At 41.6% G+C, this 18,779-nt stretch overlaps 1 protein-coding gene across 1 annotated transcript in view; it reads right to left on the bottom strand.

Annotated features, from left to right (window-relative positions):
* Nucleotides 1–17,618, bottom strand: part of SLTM (SAFB like transcription modulator) — a 38,770-nt gene extending 21,152 nt beyond the window's left edge. The window contains exons 1-6 of the mRNA XM_083712558.1: nucleotides 17,164–17,618; nucleotides 10,887–10,974; nucleotides 4,605–4,669; nucleotides 4,019–4,189; nucleotides 1,869–1,916; nucleotides 848–872 (exon numbers count right to left, since the gene is read on the bottom strand). Coding sequence (XP_083568684.1) covers nucleotides 848–872; nucleotides 1,869–1,916; nucleotides 4,019–4,189; nucleotides 4,605–4,669; nucleotides 10,887–10,974; nucleotides 17,164–17,400 — 634 coding nt within the window. The 5' untranslated portion in view covers nucleotides 17,401–17,618. The remainder of the gene's footprint in view (nucleotides 1–847; nucleotides 873–1,868; nucleotides 1,917–4,018; nucleotides 4,190–4,604; nucleotides 4,670–10,886; nucleotides 10,975–17,163) is intronic.
* Nucleotides 17,619–18,779: the final 1,161 nt, after the last annotated feature.

Genomic DNA, 18,779 nt, shown 5'->3' with positions numbered 1-18,779 from the left:
GGTGTCGGCTGTTCTTGTTCATGCACCAACTTAGGCCAAAGTTCAGAAAGGATGCGGAGTCTTCATCCTGTGTACATGGGGTCAATACTCTCAGTTCTGTTAACAGTGTTTCCATCAGCATTCTTACGTTCCACAAAAGCTTCTGCCTTCGGATCTCTTCCAAACACCAAGTCTGTGGGCTTACACCCACAAGTGCCCATTCAAGATTTCCACTGTTATTGCTTGAGTCACAATGATTCCATGTCCTTTAGTCCACAGCATGCAAGGTCCTTAGCATGCTCTCTAGAAGTCTTCTTTAGCAAGAATGTGAAGACAGGGTGGGTTTCTGTAGCTTTTAAAGGCAATGCTGATTAGATGATTCCATTGTTACTTGTTCCAAAATGTCATGTGAGGCTGTAAAGCATGATGTGGCAATTGCCAATGTGTGGAAGCAGAATGTGGCCTGTAGTTCAAATGGCTTGCAAACTGCAGAATATGTAATATTCAACTGGCACCTATCTGTTACTGCAGTGCAAGAGAATGTATAGACATAAAGACTTACCGTACCGACCACTCCCCCAAAAAAGAGAAAAAAGGATTCAGATCTACGGAGTCTGGGATCTTTGTTCCATTAAAGGCATGTGGTGGTCATATGCATGTAACAACATCCACTGAAGTAACTGATAGGCACATGCACAATTTAAAAGCAGAAAAGCCAACAGAGAGCATGGATCCAACCACTCTTCATTGCAAAGGCACAGATATAGCTGAAATGCCTGATAGAGAATCAACTGGTGCACCTGCCATTTACAAAAGGCAACTTGAAGCATATTAGAACACTCAAAACTCTACTGAACGTCTAACATACCTCTCTCATTCTCTTCATCTCCATCCTGTAAAATAAAATAAAAATTGAATAAGCATTCCAGATTAGGATTCAATTTAAACAGAGCCAGTAAACTAATGGCAATCTAGAGGAACAAACTGAGGTGCCTGTTCTAATAAGGCAAAGACTCAATTAACAGATATCTGCCCAGCTGAAATCTATTAAGCTTTACATTCTAAGCTAGTACTAGTGGATGGTTCGCAGCTTCCAGTTTCAAAGAATGATTTGTCTACAACATGGAAACTCCAAAAACATACTATGAGATCTAGGGAAGGAACTGCCATTTCCCTTTTGACTATTATTCAGGAAGTCCTAAAATTTCCAGTGGAAGCCTTTTAAATGTCTTATATATGTAATCCAAGACCACACAACTCTGCAAGATTTTGGTGACTGAGGTACAGCAACCCAAGAGACATCCTTCTCATTTATGAAATTATCCTGCTCCCACACATTTCAACAGAACTAGTACAGTCAAACTTGCTAATGGTTCATCTCCCTCCTTTGTGGTGCCCCTTAAATAGCACCCCAAACCCTTGTTTCAAGGCAAGTTCACCTTCCTGCAGATGTCATTAAAATTTGGTTCAGAGCAATTAACTAACTCTAGTGAAGGCTGCTCTTTCACTACACAAGGAGGAAGAATCCATATCTGGCAGTGGTGACTGTTAAGCAAAGCCAATGCAGGGCAATATTTTAAAAATAAAATAAAATGGGGGTGGGGGCATAGGCACTAGTTTGCACAATGTGCTACCCAGGGATATCCTGGAATATTCTGGGAACAGTTAAGTAGTCTGGTTTGAGACAGTAAGGTGCAAACCATAATCTCATCAATAGTCCACAACACATGGTATTTATTTCAGTAGTTTTGTGGAATTAGATGACAGATTAAGGTATACAATGCAACTAAACCTGACACTTTAGAGGTGGTCCCTATAGATCCCTTCTAGCTGAATTCAAATATAATCAGCTTTCTAATCAGGTTTAAGAAGGCAATTTAGAAACTTACATGACTAGCGGAAAAGCTTTCATCTTCTGTATCTCGAATATTGCTGGCCTAACATGAGGAAATAAACAAAGACAGCCTACGTAAGTTGGCTTACTTCAGAAGCAAGCAAATGCACTAACCAAGAACTTGCACTTTGAATGACAACTGCTTTTTACAAGTTGCCTTGGGTGTGGTTCACTCCCACTGGGGAGGTGAGCAGTAACAAGAAGATGCCTTCTAAGGGACAGCTGGTAATGTTGCAACCCTCTGCTTAAGCAAGTTTCTCTACCTTGCCATAATTTCCTGCAGTGGAGCAGACCTGTCTAACAGAATGCTGACCAGCTGAACAAAGCTCATTGAGTGCTCTTTGTTTCATCTTCTGCACAGTTGTGGCTGGGCAACCAAAATTTCAGACCCATGAAAACCACACCAAGTCTTTTCTTGAGCTTACAAAGGGCAGTCTCCATTTCCAAATATTAAAGTTACTGAACAATATTATTTGACAAGTCACAAACTGTCCATAAATTGAGCTACTGTCAACAGTGCCATGCGAAGGTTTTGCCTTAATAAGGTTCTTCCATTAACCAGAGAGCATCACAATACCTTGCAACAGGACAGAAAGGCTTCTCTTCCCCACTCCAATCTCTGGAGACATATGGGGAAGCAAGGAGCTCCGTTCCCCCAGAAAAACTGTCACAAATGGTAAACACTCTCGCTGGCAGTTAATGCACTTTTTACACTACACAGTTGCAGCAAGAGGCAAGAAGCAAAGGGAAATTAGATCTTAGCATCAACTGAGTCTGGAATTGATGGCCAATCATTTTTTAGCAATGTACTCATCCCAGCATCATTTGCAAACAAACATTCCTGCCAAAAGAAGATTTAGGGAAGATGACAAACAGAGAGATTGTGTCTAATCAAATATATGCTGGTTGTTATGATTGTTCAGCACAAAGAACTACAAGTTCTGTAGCTGTATCAAAATTTGGACAATTAATTGTTTCCCATGGCAGTAAATCCTATTCAGGACTTTTATCTTCTTGCATGAGCAGATCAATGGAATTATTTATTTTACTACTGTTCTCCCTTACTATATTTAGCTAAGGAAAGTGTTCTTAACAGCTTGATTCTAAGCAGGCTTAGTTATATGTAAGTCTCAGAGTTCCATGGCACTTACTCCCAAGTAAGTGGGAATAGGTTGGGGAAAGGTTCACACTGACATCTTGATCCCACCAACAACTTCATAAATGCCAGCTCTTCTCATGTCCAATGAGTGTGATGGCATCACACAGAAGGGGCCTTGAAAGACAGATAAATAGAAACGAAGTGTGTTTTGCCGCACAGAACCTGAAGCAACCATGAGTAATTCAGATGACACCTCTTTCCAATATCACAATTAAACTGGAGGAGAGGAGAAATTACATCTTGCTGCTCACTTAAGCTTGGGTTTCTAAAATGGCACTTTCTCCATTTATGTTGCCTTTGTTTTCTCTCTCTGAAGAGTGCATTTGGGATTAAGGTGGGGATAATTAGGACTGCATGGTAGAAGGGAGAAGCAAGGCAAGGGTTAAACCAATTTACCCACCCATCCTTGGATGCAATCCTCCCAGGACTTGTTTACCTCCTGTGAATCTGTCAATTCACTGAAAATAAAACTAGCAATCACAGACCAGCGGCCAGACTGCGCTTCATACTTGTCTTCCAAAGGCTCTGCTTTGCAAGCCAGAATTATATTCCCAGTATTGGACCAGGCCAGCATAGCTGCAGAGGAGGTTCAGGTTGGTGCATAAGAGCTCCATTGGTTTAAACATTCATATTGCATAGAGGATGAGAGGAGGCAACAGATTAGCACATACACAAATGGTAACAAAGCACTTATTTCTGTTGCTTCCATCATTGTTCCTTCCTGAGGGAATTTGTACCCCCTTTTCCCTCTCCACTTTGTTCATGGAGGAAAGGCGGTGCAATTTCTATCTCTTGGCCTGACTTTTGTATGAGGCAGCAACACCAACGAGGTGGATGTTGCCGTGGAAGAAGGGGCACTGACCCAAGACGAGACAGGCAATCACCATGGGCAAGGAAGGAGGTGAATTTATGGAATCTTAATGGGACAAATTTTGAAAGGAAAGTTGTAGACGCCATCCTAATAATTTGCTTATATTGCAGTATACCTGGATTTCCAAGTCCTTCTCTGTCTGCTTTGAATGAGTTTTCTTCTTGTCTACACGAGGCACCGCTTTAGAATTCAAGGATTCCTCTCCGTTTTCTGCGGATTCTTCCGACTCTTTCAATTCATCATTTCCATCCTGGTCACTTGCATCTTGAGCTTCCAGTTCACTCTCCTTTCAATAGGAGCAACACTTAAACTTAATATATCAGAAGGAAATTTCTTGTACCTTGAATTCAGTAGCCTTAAAACCTAGGATTCTAACTAAACATAAGGTCTCTTCATCAAATTACAAAGCGTTTATGCTTCCTTGACAGATAACTTGCCCAACAATACTTTATTACAGTTGGTATGCAAGGTCTCATAGAACTGTATGCAGATGAAGGAAGCTGAGCTCAATGGGATGTGTTAGTGATGACTTAACTCCCACTGAAATCAAAGGGAACCAAGAGCATCTAACTTAGTCTGAATAACAATAAACTGCAATTTCAGTATCAAAGATGGTTTACAGTCAAAATTGTTTAGAAGTGAGAATGAATTGGCAAAACGTAGGACTGGATCCCCAGTTTTATTTTTCATAGCAGAATTACCTTGACCATGGAATCATCTTCCACTGAAGTATCACCACTTAATTCATCAGTTTCCTGCTTTTTACCTAAAAGACATGATATGCCAATGACAAGCTTGTATCTGCTCCGTTTCAAGTGTCTCTCTCACCACAAGACTCAGGAAAGCCCTCAACGAATAAGGCACTCCAGAAAAACAATCTAACCAAAAAACATACAATCAATCACCTAGCCGCTTACCCCAAGTAGAAACAAGCCATAGCAACAATACATTGAATGCTGTAGGAAGCCTTATTCATATTACATTTTGGGGGACAGCTTGTGGTACAGACAGAACTTAATCAATTTAATTTAAATCTATACTGTGACAATCTAGATTGATAGTCTTCTGCAACTGCCTGCTATCAAGTAAAAGATTTGAATTGGTGAGCATCTCTGCCTCTCAGTTATGGAAATTCATCATTAACATCCCCTTCATGTGTTATTCCACCGCGTAGTGCAGCTGCATTACTGGTCCTAGGATCATGCAGTGCTACTGGGCCCTGCTCCACAGGAATCACAGAATACCCCCTTCTTGTAAGAAACACATGGCTTGAACTCATATTCTCATATCACATTGTCACTTGCGTATCTATACAACTCTCCTTGTTAGCCAAAGAAATCTTCCAAACAGGTATCATAAAGTAACACATTTGTGTTCAAGGAGTTAAGAGTTCACAACAACTGAGGGGTACATTTGCTGCCCCAGGTTAAGATGTGACGTCAACATCAGACAAATTAATCTGTAAATTCTACTAGAGGTTAAGGCTTCCACATGAGTAGAGCATTCATGTCCCTCAATAGATATATTTGAGTGCCATGTGAGTGCCACTCAGAGTGGATGGGGAAGCCCAGTCAGATGGACGGGGTTTAACTATAATACCATTTTATCATCATCCACAACAACATATCCTGATCTGTCTGAGAGCCAGCATGGTGCAGTGGTTAGTTGGACTAGGACCTGGGAGACCAGGATCTAAATGCCCACTTGGCCATGAATCTCACCTTGGGCCAGTCACCAACTCTCAGCCTAATCTAGAGGATTATACAGAGAGTGGAGGAACCATGTACAGTGGTACCTCAGGTTAAGTACTTAATTCGTTCTGGAGGTCCGTACTTAACCTGAAGCTGTTCTTAACCTGAAGCGCCACTTTAGCTAATGGGGCCTCCTGCTGCCGCCGCGCTGCTGGAGCCTGATTTCTGTTCTTATCCTGAAGCAAAGTTCTTAACCTGAAGCACTATTTCTAGGTTAGCGGAGTGTGTAACCTGAAGTGTATGTAACCCGAGGTACCACTGTACTGATACTGAGTTTCTGGGAAGGAAGGTGGAATATAAATGTAATAATAATAAATTGACATTGGGTCATTCCATATCAAGTGATCCAATTTTTAGCACCAGTTAAAGAGTTACAGAGGTGTCATAATTTTGTTTGATATGTTTTGTTGTAATTTCCATGAAATGAAGTACTTTAAAATTTAAAGCCCATCATATGACATATCATAGTACAGCCCATGCAGTTCTGAATAGGTTGGTATTTTGAGTTTTGAAATGTCTTAATTCTGGGTTGAGCATTTAATGATTTTGTGTAGTCTGGCAAGGCCAAAATTGCCATTTAAAAAAAAGAAAAACTTCAAACCTTCATAACTAAAAAAAAAAGGGATGATATAAAAAATAAACATTTTAGATTTAAACTTAGTTTTGGTCATTCAACAAGTGTACAATATATTAAGAAAATTGGATGACATGATATGGAATGACCCTTTAAAATAAATAATAATAATAATAATAATAATAATAATAATAATAATAATAATAATAATTTTTTATTTATACCCCACCCTCCCCAGCCAAGGCCGGGCTCAGAGCGGCTTACAAGCAATAATAAAAACAAGATGAATGATTACAAACTTAAAAACAAAAATAAAACACAACAATTAAAATAATGGAACATTAAAATATTAAAATGTAGCCTCATCGCAGGAGGAGAAGGAAAAGAAGGGGGGGGGAGAGAGGGAGGGAATCAAACTGGCTCCAAGCCAAAGGCCAGGCGGAACAACTCTGTCTTACAGGCCCTGCGGAAAGAAATCAGATCCTGCAGGGCCCTGGTCTCATGAGGCAGAGCGTTCCACCAGGCCGGAGCCAGAGTTGAAAAGGCCCTGGCTCTGGTCGAAGCCAATCTAACTTCCTTAGGGCCCGGGACCACTAGGGTGTTGTTATTTATGGACCTTGAGGCTCTCCGTGGGGCATACCAGGAGAGGCGGTCCCGGAGGTACGAGGGTCCTAGGCCGTGAAGGGCTTTAAAGGTCAAAAGCAGCACCTTAAATCTGACCCTGTACTCCACCGGGAGCCAGTGCAGCTTGAAAAGCACTGGGTGAATATGCTCCCAAATAAATAAATAAATGCATAAATAAATGCATAAATAAATGCATAAATAAATAAATAAATAAATAAATGCATCTCAACCAACTTAATGCTTTCAATTTTTTTACTAACCAAACAACTACCACAGCCAAATATTCTAAGGTGTTTGTAAATTTAATGTACACCACTAAAAAATAAGAAGAGGTAGTATTCACATGCCCCAGTAGTCACTGCTCCTGTGGGGTTAGAATACCCATACTACTAATGATGATTGGAATAAATGTTTCCAAAAGTGAAAAAATCCCAATGCTTAGTTTTTCTATGGAAATTTTTTTACTTCACAAGTAAATTAGTAACAATGAATGGATGGCTCCTACATGCAGGCACAATATTAAGGAAATGTGGCAGTTTCAGATTTTTCCAGAAAGGCCACTTTGTTGAACACTATTCCTTGGAACTCAAGATGCCCACCTTGAAAAGCACTCAATTTGTGCAAAAAATAGTGTTTGAATATCTTTATTTAGCTCAGCTGAGCAGAGAATCACATCACTCAATTTGATTTAGCAATGGGTGATTTATTTTTCAGCAGCTGTGCTTCCACAAATTCATAGCTTGGCCTGTAATTTTTCAACTGAAAGTTCTTTTTAAAAAAAAACTTTTTTGGTTTCCCCCTCAAATACTACAAAACAAAATCTTCAGTAAATTTACTGAGCAAAGTTTTATCTTTTACTGCACAACATAAGCCTCTTGCATGACAGCATGCTCTTTATGTTAAATTATATTTAAACTTTCGTTGTTAGAGAACTTGTGATGGGAAAAGCTGAAATTTTGCATAATTTATGGTACAACTTCCTGGAAATAAGGGAACAATTTTTTCCACTCTTTAAATACAGGCAACTCCCCAATGTCCTCTTCGAGCTCTGGAAAGGGTGTCCTCACGAGCTGGAGGGCCAGTGGGACTTTCTGGAGCTGCTACGCTGATGTGTAGGGAAGCAGCTGCTGCTGTAGTACCCTGCACATCAGATGTTAGGTGGGAGGCGGAGCAGTCTCAACAAAGCCCTGCTGCAAGGAAACCACAGAGCTCCGAAGTCTTCATGACTTATGAAGAGACCTTTTCCAGAGCCTGAAGAGGAAGTCCTCTTTGGGCTCTGGGAAAGGTCTCTTCAGGAGCCATGAGGACTCTCCAGGGTGTTCTCCACTTACACACGGTGGACCCAGCCAATTAGGTTGTTATCAAACTGGCTGCAAAGTAACATTATTCATGAAGGATAAGCAGGGTTCAGAGGACGCAGTACCATTGATCAATGTTTTACTCGGAACCATATTATAAAGAAATATACTAAGAACATTAAGAATAATCTATGCAACCTTTATTGATCTGTCTGCTACATTCAATTCTATTAATTGCAATAGACTGTGCAAGAAATTTCAAATTGCTAACATCGACTGTAGACTTCTGCTATTGATTCAAGAACTAGGCAGAAACACAAAAATGAGGGTCATAGTAGGCTTAAATGGTAGTATGACTGATGCCTTTAAAATGTCATGAGGAGTAAAAGCAAGGTTGCATACTGGCCCCCATGCCTTTTAACTTTCTGGTAATTAGGAACAGAATGATCTCAATCTTGATGTAAGTAGATGATTTAGTGCTCCTCTCAGTTTCCTGACTGGAACTCAAAAATCTCCTGGAGGTGCTCACTAAATACTGTAACCAGGAAAGCCTATCTATAAATTGCTATAAGACCAGGATTATGATTTATACCAAAGACAGACCTTGGTATAAATGGTGTTTAGAGAAGCAAGCTATAGAACAAATTGCCTCATTTAGATACTTGGGTGTACTCTTTAGTGAAACTGGCTCATGGAAGTGTCAAATGGAAAGTCCAACCCTAGAAAACCAGAGGGGCATTGATAAATGTTCTATTACAATAAGGGAGGAAAGCTGACTGAACCTGCCCTAAAGTTATTTGGTAGCAGTGCCCTGTGGAATTGAAATTTGTGGGTCTGTTTGAACTCCATTAAAGTTTTGGGAAATGTGCACAATATCCATATATAGAATACAGGTGGTCAACCTGTGAGGCAAGAGCGGACTGCATCTAGTTAAAATATATTAAAAGAATCACTACTATACCAATTGAGTGTTTTCCTGTGCTGTGCTATACGGAATTGGGTGATAACCAACTCTGTCAAGATGTTTTAGACTATTATTATTTTCCAGAACTGAACTCTAAATTGACCTTGAATAACTGTCAATCAGTGTTAGAAACTGAGATGCAAAAACTATTCACCAAATGTCTCCTAGAAGCTGGGTTGTGGGCACAAAACCAGAATGGTTAGTCACCATTTCCCCACCCCCAATGCAACAGCACTTTCTATTTATTTTTTTGTAAAAAAAATAATTGGTTCTTTTTGCAATTTGTGGTATCGGGAGGGTTGTCTTCTGACATAAAAAAATGGGAAACATTAGTGGGCGACTTTCTTCTCTTGGGTAGAGAGACCCTTGTGGTCTTTGGCTTGTGGGATTGGTTTGGCTTATTGAGGTAAAAGATGCTTCCTTTTGCAACTAGGAGCAGCACTTGGTCTCCTCTGTGCTGCCTGTGATAAGCATCCAGCAGCCTTCTCTAAGACCTGGAGGAAGGCTGGCTGGCTTGGCAGCCTGTGTGTGTGTGTGTGTGTGTGTGTGTGTGTGTGTGTGTGTATTGGAGCTTCCTAGCAGTCCTCGGAGCAAATTCAGTCAAAGATGTTCCCCATAGCTCTCCTGTACAGCCAGTTGCAGAGCACACGACCAAAAAGCTGAACTTGGTCGCTAGGTGGTGGTCTTGAGTTGCAAAAAACAAACAAACTAGCGACTGGTTAATTTCGAACACTGGTGTCAATTAAGAGATTGGCTCTTCTGGCTAGAATCCAGAAGGGACTTGTAACTAATTAGGAACACCATATTTCCTCCTTAGTACCCACTCCTGACAACAAAGCATTTCAGAGCTAGTTATTTGACCAAACTCTCACCAGTTTCTTAAGAAATGCCTTTATTGATCTGATGCCAACTGCAACCTTGGATGGCCATTACCATAACAAGGTGCCGTATGCAGAAATACTTTGTGGTGGAAGGCATCACTCATTATCTGTTAGATTGCTCTTTTGTATAGAGATCCAGGAGATCACTTTCGGAAACTTTTGTTCTCCCAAGCAAGCAGTTACACCCTGGCAGAAAAGCGTTTCTTTTGAATGACAATAATGGAGGGGCCCTCTACACACTGGCAGCTAAAAAGTTCAGGAAAAATGTGTTTTAGATAAAATTGCTATAAGTTGTTTTGGTGATTCAGAGGTGCAATCTGAAATTAAGTTAGATTCAAGCTTGTCGGTGCCTCTGGTATCTTTTCTCTCTTATATTATAGATTTATGTTCTGTATGATTTTACAAGTTTGTCATGGCCTTTGACTAGAACAATAAACTTACGATGACAAATCAAATGCATTTAGAAGACTAATTTCAGTCAAAATTTCCAGCTGAACCACTAACTATACCGATAGCTGTGCTTTTTAAGTTAAGAAAAATAGGGCATAAATTTAAAATGTTGACTGAGCCAAGAAAGCAAGAGTGGCTACCATATGTTGCTGGACATGAACTCCCAGAAGCCCCAATTACGGCCAGGATGGCAAAAACTGGAGTTGGAGTCTGGTAACATCTGGAGATTAGCAAATTAGACATTTGTACTATAAAGGAACAAAGGGCAGTGTAGTCGAAGGCTTCAAACAAACTGGTGTGATCAAGATAAAGTTATCAGTTAATTAGTATCTCAATAAATACCAGGATACCTTCTACTTGCAGAAAAGGGTTTAAAATTCAATAGCAGATTCTTTAACTAACATCACCATTTTAATAAAGTTTACTTTCAGAAGTTCTGACCTTTTCCTTTGGTTGGTTTCTTGTTTGGAGTATCAGCTGAGACAGCTATTTCAATATTATCTGGGTCCCCTCCTTCTTCTTCAATAGCCTAACAAAACGAAACACAGGACTGGGTTATACAAACATTTTACTCATGAAGTACAATTTAGTTTTTGCACTGATACAATAAACTTCAAGTTAAGGGCATTTTGCAAAGGACAAAGTGTAATTCATATTGCATAGATCTGGTGAGGTGCTTGAGGAAGATCCTAATAACACTTTATAATAATGAGAAGGCACCCCTGGGTGGCAACACCAGCCTCAGTCCCTCTTTCCTTCCGTCTGATGCCCTCTCATCTCTCTGCCTCCCAAAGACTTGTGTAGCTGTTTGTTGTAGCAGCCCTGGCTACAAGCTCCGCAGGCGAATGGTGCCTCTGGGGCTGGCCAGTGGGTGCTGATTGCCAGCAACAGAGGCAGCCTTGGAATAAGCAAACAACTGGGAGAGGGAGCCTACCTAGCCAGCCAGTCCACCAGCCCTTGCCGTTGGGATTGGACAGACAAGTAGGAAGCCGGGCATGCAGGCAAGCACTGCTCTGGCCTTTCTTGTGCTTGCTGTGTGCAATGCCTGCCTGGGAGCAGAGTGCCTGGTGAAGGGGAGCCTTTCTGCCATGCAGGCCCAGCAATGCCCATGGTAAGGTACAGGCCTCACGTTTGGCCAGTCTCCATTAGGCCACTAAGGCTGGGGGCATCCTCTTCCTAAGCCCCTGTGGGGCATGGAGAATCAGGAGTCTGGTGAAGGATGTTTGAAATCGGGGAGGGGGGGTGATGGGACACAGAGGACTGGGTATGCGGTGAAGGATGCTTGAAATCAGACAGGAGCACAGCAGAACCTAAAGCAGAATTTGGCTCCTTGGGAAAGCAGCTATCCTAGGGGAAGGGATTGTGGTGCTGGGGAGGCTAGCAAGCAATGCAAAGCAGGAAGATGGCGCTCATCCCTCCCCTCTCCTAACTTGGGGGGAGGGGGTTGCATCCCCTTCATCTCAACACTGTGATGTATTGCCATATCGTGATGTTTGGCTGATGATGCATCACAACATTGAAAAGTTGACGTGGCCCAGCCCTATCTAGCTGTAAAGCTGGGTGGATAAAAATCAATGATTTAAAAATAAAATAAAAATCGGTTTTTAAAAAAAATTAAATCAGATTTTTTAAATTTAAATTGGATTTTTAAAATAAAATGCTTTTGGAGGAAAAATCTTTCTAAATATAATCTTCTATTTAAGTTACATTATAGTCCAACGGCTCTTCATCAGGAAATAAGGATTTGCTTTAAGTTTTTCATGCGTGCTAAAACTCAGTCTAAGGTGGGTTTTTTTAAAAAAAAAAGTTTAACCACATCAGTTAACAAACATGGATACATATGCTCTAATGTTCCTGTTTTAGTTAAATAGATTGTTTAAATTGTTATTAAGGAAATAATTATTTTTCCTTCCAATAAAGTACAGCAGAAAAGTTATCCAAATATAAACAGTTAACTTATTAAACCTCACCGTAATTTCATAATTCTCTATGTATTTCTAATAGTATAACCGTATCAGTAATTTTTGATATACTGTAACTGTGAAAACTACTCTGAAAATTTATTACTCCAAAAATGAAACCTTCATATGGTTGTCAATATTAAGCATTATACCAGCAATCAGTCTCTCTGTAAAAAAATGATTTAAATCAAGCCTTACTGACTAGTGATTTAAATCAAGCCTTACAGACTAGTGATTTAAATCAAGCCTTACTGACTAGTGATTTTAATCGTAATTGAAATCGATTTGATTTAAATCAAATCAAATCCACCTTGCAGTAAAGCAATGCCGCTTTTCTCATGTTGCCTTTCATTTATTCTCATAGTATTATTTTTGCTGGCTTCCCTGGAAAAACAAAGGTTTGATCGATTTATTTGGATTCTGCTGCATCTTTTTTTTCTAGGAATGCAGGTTGAGCATGGGGGTGGGGAGAGCAAACTGGAAATTATGACAAAAAGGAGGCTTTTTGCGGGGGGTGGGCCGTCCTTCCTGTGTTTGATTTTGTGTACCTGGTATGGAGGGAGCAGTGTAAGTGCTTCTATTTTGAAATAGATAAGAAACCCATTCTGGTCTAATTCGTTGTTCCGGTCCTGCCCATTTGTGACAGTGAGATTTACCGGATGTGTTGTCGTCTGCTTTTTGAACCTAAGTCTGCAGCATGAGACAGAGCATCTTTCTAACCCTTCTTGGAGATGACACCAAGTTGTTTGAGGTAGTTTAAACTAAAAGAGGCTGTAAGGCACTCCAAAAGGATTTCTTCAAACTGGGTGAATGGTTTAATCTGGTCCAGTGTTAACAAATGTAAAGTGATGCATGCTGGGGCAAAATATTCTAACATTACATATATGCTATTGAGGTCTGAGCTTGCGGTGACTGACCAAGAATGAGATCTTAGGTTTATAGTGGAAAGCTCAAGAAGTTGATCCAGGTTGTGGCAGCAGTAAAATGGATGACCATTAGGAAAAAGATTGGGGAAAAATGGAGATATCGTAATGGCCTTATAGAAGTCTATTCTGCAACTGATCCTGGAATATTGTGTATAATTATTGTCACCACATATCTTAAAGAATATCATCATGCTGATTTTTTTAAACTAAGGTCATAAAACCTCAACCCTGTTGTCCTTACTTTTCAATATCACATTTTCAGACAGTATGGGTGGAAATATTCATCACCTCCTCACACCCCTCCAACAGGCATACAAAGGAGAAAATTATAAGATGGGAGTTGAATGGCAATGAGATACAAAAATAAAAAATCCTGCATTGCAGGGGGTTGGACTAAACCAGTGTTTCCCAACCTTGGGCCTCCAGCTGTTTTTGAACTACAATTCCTATCATCCCTGACCACTGGTCTTGCTAGCTAGGGATGATGGGAGTTGTAGGCCAAAAAAAAATTGGGAAACACTGGACTAAATGACCCTTGGGGTCCCTTCCCCAGTCAGTGATAATTACAGCTTAAATGTATGTTCAATAAGTGGTGAGATCAAACACAGAATAAGTTATTGGCGGGGGTGTGTGTGTGCAGATATCACTCCTTGGCAAGGGCGCAAAGGACCCTAGATACACCTTTGTCACTGAGTTCAATGTGACTTAAGCTGCCTAACCATGTGCAGGTTTCTCTCCTTCTCTAGTTTCTCCTGCAAAGTATCCTTGGATTTCATTCCAATGAAAATATATAGAGGGATAATTGAGAGACCTCACTGATTGACTGCCACAGAAATTTTAATCGAACAGGATCATACCAGCATCATCACAAGAAATTTAAATGTCCCTGGGATGAGTTAGGTTTTTTTGTTTAGCTATGTAGCTTTAATATCTAATATGATTTCTTAAGATCAAATTTTATTATGCTGTAAACTACCCTATACTGCACTTCCTCCTATGAGAGGAGAAGTAGCACAGAATGACAATAATTATGATAATTAAATAATACAAGCACAGCATGTTTCCCCTTAAAGCTCCAGTCTGCATGGCCAATCATCAAGAACAATGGTCACAGCCTCCCCCCCCCGTAGTATTTGGATATTTTACTTGCATTTTGTACTCAAACTAAAAACTTTGGAATTGCCAAGGTTGCCTAAAATTTATTTGCAAATGGCAACCATTCATTGTTACCAAAGAACTTATTAAGTATTATTTTACCGTGGAAAAATAAAGCTCTGGAAATTACTCCTTTGAGAAAATGTTCCACCCACATCCCTGCTTAGAAGTGAGACTTCTGAATGAACATGAACAAGACTGAGCAGACCGACTACCTAATATAATTGTTCTGAGAGTCTGTTATGCATGGATATGAGACGCAGGTACAGTCCAAGCAATTCCACAGGTACATGATAGCTGCACACGTCATGCAGCAGTCCTCCACACTAAATGATGACATGCAAACAATATATGCATCATTAGACACCTGTGCCCACAAAGTTAAACCAATCTAGTATGTACTTGAAACAACTGTAGTCCTGGGCAGAAAACAATAAATGCATGGGAGGAGCAGGGGGGAGGCGGACTAAATCTCCTAGCCATACCCAACACATTTAATCTGGCATTTTAATCACAGTTTATTCATGTTCATCTTGAAAGCAATATATGATCTGTGTTCAAAGGTGAGGGGCAAGCCACTGAGTTTCAGCTCACTTCTGTCACATGTTGATTATGCCATACAGACAGCATACAAGGACCTTTTCTGTAGTGGTGCCATGGTTGTGGAATCCATGGTTATGGCTGGCACCAATTCATTTTCATTGCCAGCTAAAAGTATTATTTGTTTGCACAGGTTTTGTTAAGTAGGAGGGTTATTTCTCTTTCTTTTAATTCTTGTTTTGCTAGGTGTTGGCTTTACCTACCCTGTGATAAACTAAGCTGTTTATCTGCAGTTTTAATTTGTTTTACTGTACATCACTCTGAGTTTGCCTATCAATGAAGAATGGGTTAAAAGTGTTCTTAAATAAATCAATAAATCTAACACTCAACCTATGGAGCTGCCCTTGTTCTGTGCCTTGGGCAAAAGAACGGAGACTCGGGAATTATGACATCTGCAAATAGGGTAACAACCGTGAAGAAATGGGGGTGCAGCAGTACAGGATTCAACAGTTTGCAAATTAAAAGTCGGTCACGAACACATTAACAGCAATTAGTGATTAACAGAACTTTCACTACGTATGCCTGCAGGTACCAGAAACAACTTATAGCAGGGTAACTGTCATGGATCTCAGTACAAACCTGTGATTTTCTTAAATATGCCAAGGGTTCCAGATATAATCCTGTTATTTAGGAAGCCCCCAACATTTATAAGTGCTGTACAAACATTAAACTACAATAGGCCTTTGAAAACCTAACAAACAAGATTTTACTTTCTTTAAAATATTTAGCAACCCTTCATTAAAAATTCCATAGTGGTGTAGAAAGAGTAAATAAATTTCATTCAATATAAAAATCAATTTTAAAACTAAAAGAAAACCTAATAATATCTAACAAAACAAAACAAAATACCCCAAAACAGACCTGGACATGATTTTTTAAAAATCTAATCTAAAATGCCCAAGCATATAGAAATGTTTTCACATGGTGTCTAAAAACCTGTAACGTTGGAACCATAGGAAGAGCATTACAAATCTGGAATACCACCAGAGAAAATATCACTCTCGTTTGTGAATCTCATTTGTAGAAGCATAGTATAAAAGCAGGAACTTGGAGCAGGCCTCTTCAGAAGATCTTAAGATATGGGTAGGCTGGTATGGGAAAAGATGCTGTTTCATGAATTTGCATCCCAGATTTTTTAAAGTTTTAAAAGTTAAACACCATGAACACCTTAAGCTAAACCCAGAAGCGATAAGGCAGCCAATGCAGAACTTTCAAAATAAGTGTAGTATGAACCCAACCCCCCCCCCCCCCGCCCCTAGAAGCCGAGATCCAAGACAACTTCACAGACATTTACTGAATGGTAAATGCCCAGCCATATGCAATGATTCTCAGGAGACAACATGGAATAATGGTTTGACCAGTCAGACTAGCCAGGTTCAAATCCTCACTTAGCCATGAAGTTCACTGGAAGAGCTTGAGACAGTCATTAACTGCTGGTCTGATTCACAGGGTTGTTGTGCGGAGCAAATACTTTTTTGGGAGGGGGGTGTGAGAGAGACAACCACTATGCAGACCACCCGGAGCTCCTTGGAGGAAAGAATAAAAACGAAGGTGCATCGTGACTTAGCTGAGCACAAGCTCAACTCCACACATGCCCTCCTTCGCTGACTGGTGAGCGTTTCCCGCCTCCTTCCTTCACTTTCAACCTCGCCCATTAGTTTTATTAAGCACATTTTTTATCGGCTGCCCTATAGCAGATCTCAGGGCAAGGATACAGAACAGCCATTGCCACAGAACCGCCTACAAATAGTTCTCTCGAAATAGTTTTCTGTTTTTTAAGCCCTATCAAACCCCACGGCGTCTCCGTATGCGCTACCAGCCTGCGAATTGCGGGGGCCAACGAAGAAGAAAAGCCTTCGCGGGACGCAGGAAAGCCTTCCGCCCGCCGCCGGCAGCGCTTCTTCGTTGGAAGGCGGTTAAGAGGAAGGAGGCTGAGCGGCGGAGAGAGGCCGAGGCCGCGGAGGCAAGGCGAGCCGGACGCTCCCGGAGGCCCCGCGTCCTCCTCCCCGCTCCCTCCCGAGGCCAGGTCGGCGCTTGGCTGCAGGGCCCGCGGCCTACCCCGCTCCTTCTCCTCACCTGCTTGAGGCGAGCGATGAGGACGGTCTTGACGCCGGCCACGTCCAGGTTGCGGCGCTTCAGCTCGGACTTGAGGTCGATAACACGCAGCTCCGTGATTTTCTTGCTTTCCGTCGGCGTCTGGTTGGGGCCCGGGGCGCCGCTGGCCGAAGAAGAGGAGGAGGAAGACGAGGCAGCAGTAGCCGAGGCGGCGGGGGAGGCGAAAGCGGCGGCGGCCCCAGACGGCGCAGCGGCCATTTTGCTGCCGCTTCTGCAGCTCGCACAATGCAGCGCCCCTCCCCCTCAGCCTCGGAACCAGCCAGGCCGGCCCTCCAGCGCGCACGCGCACGCCTCTCGCCTCCTCGCCTATTGGCGAGTCGCGCTCAGGAAGGACCCGGATGCAAGAGACGCCGAGGCTGCGTAGCGGGCGGACATGCGGGGCGGGCGGGCCGTGCACGAGTCTGAGCGCATGCGTGTAACTGGATGGAGCCTTGTCTTCCTCAGCGCCTTTTCTCTCGCACGCCGCGAGGGGCGCTCGGCTCCGCCTCTTTTTCGTCTTCCAAGCATGCGGATTGGTTAGTTCGATTGCCGGAAGGCAGGAGCTTGAACTTTATTGGAAGAGAGAGAAAGGGCGTTGGGGGGGGGGGCGTTTGAGCGTTCAAAAATGCTGTTGGTTCCCATTAGACCCAGGCAGCATGGAGTGATGGGAGTTGTAGTTCTGCATCATGACTGCCGCCACAGGTCTCCCACCTCGGCTAATTCCATCAGGCTGCTTCCATTTCAGCAGCGTATTATAAGAACTATTACTACATAACTTTAAGAATTGAGTTTGCTTTTGTTTTATCCTTCTCTGTGCTTCTCCCCCCCTCTTGTGCCTTGACTTTTATCATTTATTGCTCATTTATTTCATAAAATTTATGGGCTGCTTGATTGCAAAAACAAACAAACATCAATGCGGTTGATGAAAAGAGAGAGCAATAACAATGAGAAAAATTCACAGCCATACTTTAAAATATACAAAAATTAAAATACTAAAACAGATTTAAATTACCTCAACTTTCTAAGCATCTGTGTAGGCTTGTCTAAAGAATATTGTTTTCAGCAGGTGCCGAAAAGAGTACAGTGCTTGATTTCAATAGGTTTATAGGAGTATAAACCCTGCAGGTATGGATGATCAATCTATTGTTTGAATTGATCAAACTGTGTATAAGCTGGAAGCCTTTTTTTGGCTAGAAGCAGAACACAAATGATAGAACAAATAATATATGCAGGTATGTAATGTGTGAATCCATAGATACAAGCAGGCACACGCTCATTACACCAAGGAGGGGCAGACTTCAGGATTGTGGGATCTATAAGAACCCTGAGATCCTCTGCCCTGGGGGATCTTTTTCAGCCCTGGGGGTAGGATCTCTGTATCACTCCCTTATTTCTCCTCATCCTTCAAGGCAAGGAAGAGACATTATCACAGACTAAGGCCACATTCCTGCCAAACTAAAGCACTCAAATAAGGTGTGGAGCAAGGCCACAGTCTCACCGCATTTTTAAAGCACTATGACACCACTTTCAAATTTAGTGAGAGCTGTACGTAAGCATACGGGATAAAGCCTTGCACAACTTAAATCCTAAGTGAGCCA

Source organism: Podarcis gaigeae, assembly GCF_964106915.1.
Source record: "Podarcis gaigeae genome assembly, chromosome: 14".
In the NCBI taxonomy this organism is placed as follows: domain Eukaryota; kingdom Metazoa; phylum Chordata; class Lepidosauria; order Squamata; family Lacertidae; genus Podarcis; species Podarcis gaigeae.
This window is presented reverse-complemented; position numbering and strand designations above follow the sequence as displayed.